The sequence below is a fragment of the Anarrhichthys ocellatus genome, unplaced genomic scaffold, assembly GCF_004355925.1.
Source record: "Anarrhichthys ocellatus isolate YVR2014 unplaced genomic scaffold, GSC_Weel_1.0 scaffold38, whole genome shotgun sequence".
Taxonomy (NCBI): Eukaryota; Metazoa; Chordata; class Actinopteri; order Perciformes; family Anarhichadidae; genus Anarrhichthys; species Anarrhichthys ocellatus.
Window position 1 is genome coordinate 315611 of NW_022280068.1, and position 6000 is coordinate 321610.

The 6000-nt window shown below is 46.0% G+C and overlaps 1 protein-coding gene across 2 annotated transcripts in view; it reads left to right on the forward strand.

The window, feature by feature from the left end:
- Window positions 1-6000, forward strand: part of sh3pxd2aa (SH3 and PX domains 2Aa) — an 89376-nt gene that overhangs the window by 56693 nt on the left and 26683 nt on the right. For both annotated transcript variants that reach the window (XM_031867216.1, XM_031867215.1), the window contains one exon: window positions 754-882. In XM_031867216.1, the coding sequence (XP_031723076.1) occupies window positions 754-882 (129 nt within the window). The remainder of the gene's footprint in view (window positions 1-753; window positions 883-6000) is intronic.

Below are 6000 nucleotides of genomic sequence, written 5' to 3' on the forward strand. Positions count from 1 at the left end.
ACTCTGCCGGCAGGGAAAGGGTTAAACATCAGAGAGAAAACAGAGTGGCCTAACCCCAACTCAACTGCTTTCTTCTTTTGTTTCACATAAACATGGACCCAGTCTCTCTCTCTCTCTCTCTCTCTCTCTCTCTCTCTCTCTCTCTCTCTCTAGTCCACTCATATGTTTCTATTTAAGGCCAGCAGTGCTGACTACCATGATTGGTGTGTGCCCCCCCTCCCGACTTGCCGTCCAACGGCTGGCTCCTAAAGGCAGTGGAGGGGAGGCCTTTCCTCTCAACCGCACTGCTGATTTTCCACAGGGAAACGTCTTCCACTCATTCGCTCCCCAGTCTTCCCCTCAAGCATTAGCGGCTCCTCCACTTCTCCTCGTTTTCTTTTTTACTCCTCGGTTTCCTTCTTGTTGGATCTTAAAGTTCGGATTCTGTCATGGATCCCTTTGGGTGTGAGATGCAGCCCCCGCAAACGCTTTCTTCCCGTTCCCTCCTTTTGTTTTGATTCCTCTCCGATGCTCCTCAGTCCGTTGCTGTGGGCCGAGGGTCGACTCAGCTATGTGGCCAGACGTTTGGGACTATGCAACCAAGTCGTGAGCTCGCTTTCTGATTGGTCAGGGAGGTACGGTGGCAGGGAGCTGGGGGTGGGTCTATGGCGGCGTACCGGGTGCACAGCGGCTGCGGTTTAGTCAGTCACAGGGGGAGGAGGTCGCGGGGCGCCGCGGCGGGCAGGTGGCTGACGGCCTGTTTCTTCCCCTCAGGGATTGACAGCTCGGAGCCGATGGTGCTGGAGCAGTACGTGGCCGTGGCCAACTACGAGAGGCAGGAGAACTCGGAGATCAGCCTCAAGGCGGGCGAGACGGTGGACGTGATCGAGAAGAGCGAAAGTGGTGAGTGGATTCTTTGTTTTGTTTACGAGCCAAGCATGTCTCTTAGATCCATAACAGAAGATTGTTGATGGTAATATCAAAACAGCGTGGCTCGTTGTTAGAGCTGCCTCACATCTGGCTCCTTCCTGTTTGTCTGAGTCCATCAATAGCATCAACATCACAGAGAGCCATGCTCACTCAGCACCTCTCCGTCTCCCTCCTCTTGACTTTACTCCCTCTTTTTCTAACCCCTTTGTCGCAAGAGTCCCCCCCTCCTGTCTCTACCCTCTTCTCCCCATGTCCTGATGTCCTATCTGGGCTCAACCCCACCCAGAGGTGCTGTTTGGCTGGCAGCAGTCGGCGTGTGGAGGAAAGGCAGCGGTATGGCTGCAGGCCAGTCTCCTGCCTTTTGCAACAACAATGTCAAGTCATTTTTCAGCTTTCTAAGAATGACACTTGAGAGGTACGATCGGTTGAACAGGGGGCATAAGGTGCAATGTGCGGACAAAGTAACTTCCAGGATGTTCACAGTGAACTACAGTAACAGTATTTGGCTGCCAGCGACGATCGACTGAATAGTATTTACACCACCAAGAGATGCTGAACTTCACTTTTTCGCCGTGCCTCACCCCAGTGGATATTTAGTTTAGCAATCCCAGAGTTGGATCTAATTTTCTGTGCAGGCAGCGACTGACAGCCAGCAGCTTGCGCAACTCCAGCGAGCTCAGCAGAAGGCTTTGCTCTGCGTCCCCACCGTTCCTTCCGCTCTTATCTACACACTTATTACGTGCGCTAATTCATTTTCTGTGAGATATCTTGGCTTGTCATCTTTGAGAGATTATGCACCTTAACGAGTCACTTTTGAAGCAGCTTGTCATTTGGTCGTCTCTGTGTACGATTCACATAGCATTTGGTGACTTTCCAATTTGACAGCATAAAGAAGTTGCATGGGGGAAACGGTTTCTTTTGTGATGTGTCTTTTGGTCCCACATGCACTCAAGGAATTGGGTGTCTTCTCGGGATTGACTTGGAGGCCGTGGATGTCTTCATTTCCGACCTCTCCTCTCGGCTTTTGTTTGTGAGGTTTCGAAATGCCAAGTGTTCCTGTTAACTCTTGACTGGATGGGAAATTCACTTTCATGCAACGTTGATCAACGGGAACTCTTCGGAGTGAGCGCAGCATTGCATGTTTTGTTTAATGAATATTCATAATCGGGCCATAACCACACTGTCTATTTCTTCTGTGATCCCATTTCTGAATATCTGGCCCGACAGCAGCTGCTCACCAGACCCGTCTGAAAGCTCCGTTCAACATGAATCCAAAGCACTTACAGCAACACGAGCAACTTTTGCCCAAGAGGTGGATATGTGTGCTGTCGTCATTTACTGGGCCAAAGAAGTGGCGCAACAGCCATGATGATGATGATGATGATGATGATGATGACATCACTCTGAGGCCGTTCCAAGACAAACACATCTGAGAGCTCGTATAATATCCCACAACCCCCTCCTGCTCCCAAGGCTTTACTGCAGCCTCTTGCTCTGCTTATTTCCTCTGACACTGACTGGCTGTTAATGTGAGCTTGTTTTCTTGAAATTCTAGTCAGTACATGTCAGTGTGGTACCGTGATGTCTTTTAATCTCGTCCAAGCCAGGCCGAAATCCATTTCTTCACCTGCTTTTTCCTTCTAATGCAGATATTTTCCTCCACACATTGAGCACAGATGGTGTCACGCATTAATATGCAGTTCCTCATTTTTACACAGAATATTTCAACCAGTGTTTAAGTGTCTGCAGGCTTGATCTGATGTAATTATGGGTTGGACTCCAGAGTTGGATGTTGTTGTTTTTTTTTCCCCTGTGAGAAGTTCAGTCAGTGAAAACTGGTTAAATGATGAGCTGTGTGTGAAATGGGGGTTGGTGTGAATGACTTTGCGTGGGTGGTTATGTCCCAGTGTGTGGGAATCCTGTGCTTGCACAAGTATCTTACCATTTAGGAACTGCTATCTATTAAAGTGAGACTTCTGAAGCACCAAGGCGTTGGGGGTACGTCCCTAAGAGAGGAGAGGAGGCCTGGTCGGGGCCACCGTCCTGGTTCCTCGGACATGGTAGCGTTTTGAGAGACAAATGTCCCAGCTTGAGAAAGTAAAACTGCATATGTGACCAATTAAATAGTGTGTTGGACTAAGGGGATGCATTAGCATGCTCACTAAGACAATGCAGAAATAACATGCTGGTACTAGCGGGCAGAAATATGCTAACTAGCACTTAACACACAGTACAGCTGTGCCTGATGGGAATGTCTTTAGAAATGACTCATAAACTTGTCATTTCCTGCATAAGTGAAAACTTTCACCCGTTGGTGGGCCAATTTCAAGGTAAACCATCGTTGACACATTTGACTTAATGTCAGTCAACCCTGTCAAAGTTAAAATGTTGGTAGGGCCAGAGGAAAAGCCATTACATCACCAAAGTCATGAGGACTCATCGTCTGTGGTGATCATGGATGCCGGTATCTAATTACATTGCAATCCATCAAGTAGTTGAGATATATTAGTCTGGACCTTAATAGCGGACTAACGGATGAACAGTGTCATCCCTGGAATAACTGTCCGTACACTCTCCCTGCCTACTTGGATAGGGCTGACTACACTTTTTGGAACAGGCCTCTTTGTTTTAAATATTAGTTTATGGACGTCGGGTTTGTTCACAAGCTCCTTCACACGATCGTTCAATCACAAATTTGTTCTCGATCAAGACCTCTACTGTCAGGCTTTACTTCTCTTGTACAAAAGTGAGCGTGGACAGTCGTCCACCTTATTTGTTGTATGCACATTCAATTTGGTAGCCTTGGCGTGTTGTGATAGCCTCGGGGTCTAAAGCCTTGTATTCTCTCCCTTTCTCACTCCATTATCTTGTAACCGTCTATTGTCTACAAAGGCCCAAACGGCCAAACAAATGCTTGATGTTGCCTACAACACATGGCCTCATGAGCATTGATTCCACACATGTTTTCATCATGAGTTTCTGATATCACCTCAGAGAATGACCAGCCTTCCACTCTGTGGCCACATTGAGGGGAAAAATGCCCTTTTGTTCTTTGTTTCATCAGCTGAGACTAATGGATATGTCAGGAGGACATTGAAGCTAAACTGGAAACAGGATCCTTAGGGTGACTGTTCCATCCGAGCCACACCACCAGCCGGAGAAGCCATTTGCCCAAATACCTTGGCCTTCCTTAGTGCCAAGTTTCAGAGTCATTTTGTCACAGCTGATTTAAAGAGATTAGACTGATTGGCTTACCTCTCTCTGGACTTGACTCTGCACCACACATTAGAGTACGACCTCCTGTTGTGTTTCCAGATAACACTAATCCTCTATTTTGTCAAATGAACCCATTGTGTTTTTGTGGACTTCCGTCAGAGATAGCCAGTGGTCCACATGGAAACATAAAAGACTTCTCTGAGTTATGTGGTATTGCTTGTCAGCAGGTACGATGCTGATTGAGGGAGAACCAATGCCAGGAGTTTTGGCACCTTTCAAAGTGCCCAGGAGAAGTGGTGAGGCTGGTAGTCTGACCCAAAATGCCTTTCCAACGGTTGGTCCTTAGTGCTTTGCTTTTTCTGGCTCAAGACTGCTCAAGACCCACGGATCAGTTTCAGAAGGTTTTCACCTTTGAGCTAGAATTTAGTATCATAACCTCAAATTGCATTCGGTCATTTGCACTACAATCCTTACCTTCAGGCTGTGAAACAATAGCTTTTGTAGTGACTGGAAGACATTAAGAAATCTCTCTGAATCAAACCATCTGAAAGCTTACACAGAAACCTGGTTTCATGTTTAAGGCAAAGTTAGTTATTAATATTAACATGACCATTAACCAACAATGCCCGTCATAAGCCAAAAACCCGAAGAAGAAGCTGACATATTCAATTTACTACTGTATTATACCATTTATCAATAAATAGTTTCAGCATACACCAATAGTTGAGAATACAACGGAAACAATAAATACTCACAACAATGTTTTCTAAAGATATGAATGATATATCTTTGGATTATGGAACCATTGCAAAATACAACACTCTAAACTGCAGATGAAATGATATTTTAAACATTAAGTGGACTGTGAGGGGACCATTGCCATGGTCTTTTTCATTTTAAAGCCTCCTCTGGAGGGGTCTTGAAGAGGTTTTGCGTAGAAGCCAGAATGACACGTAGCCTACGTGTTTCATCAAGGTGTAGTGAGGGCTAGCTTAAAAGTTGTTCTGGATCGGAGAAGGCAAGCATTAGCGTTTAGCATTGCCTCCAGGCTATAAAACAGACAGCTAGCATCAATCAGGGTGGTACACACACACATATACACCATACGGAGGATCAGACTCAGAATCAGAACCGTTTATTGCCAAGGAAGTTTGCACCTACAAGGAATTTATCGTGGTGGGTGGTACGTAACATTTAACAATAAACAATAACATTAAACTATCAACAACAATCAACACAGTGCACGAAATAGAAACATATTACAATTTACAATAAAATATAAAATAAAGTGCACAACAAAATAGATAACAGGACTGTAAAACAAGTGAAGTGTAAGTGAAATGTTAAAAGTGACGAGTGTGTTTAAATAAAGAAACAGGGATGTGCAGGGGAGAGACCAGAAGGAAATGTCCTGGGGATGACAGAGTCAGTGGGGGACCCGGGCTTTGTTAATGAGCCCGACTGCGGAGGGGAAGAAACTGTTCGTGTGGCGTGAGGTCTTGGTTCTGATGGACCGCAGCCTCCTGCCAGATGGAAGGGGCACGAATGCATGAATGCAGAGGTTTAGCTTCACCCCCACTGAGCAACATGTGTAGTCAACACTGGTTATTGAAAGCCCCGGCACCGGCTGTAACAAGACCCCCGTGTTTTATGAACACTTCGAGCAGGGAACATGAACTTCAAACTGGGATGTAATGCTTCCACCTTACAGTGACAATAAAGACCACAACCTTGAAATTGGCACCAACTTTCTAGGAAGGAAACAGCACGGAAGGGGTTGGGTGTCCCCTCACAGATCCTATTTTGAACTGATGACCAGCGTTGAAGTGTCTTAAAGCAGTATTCCACCCTGAAATGAATATGTAACACCCCCCC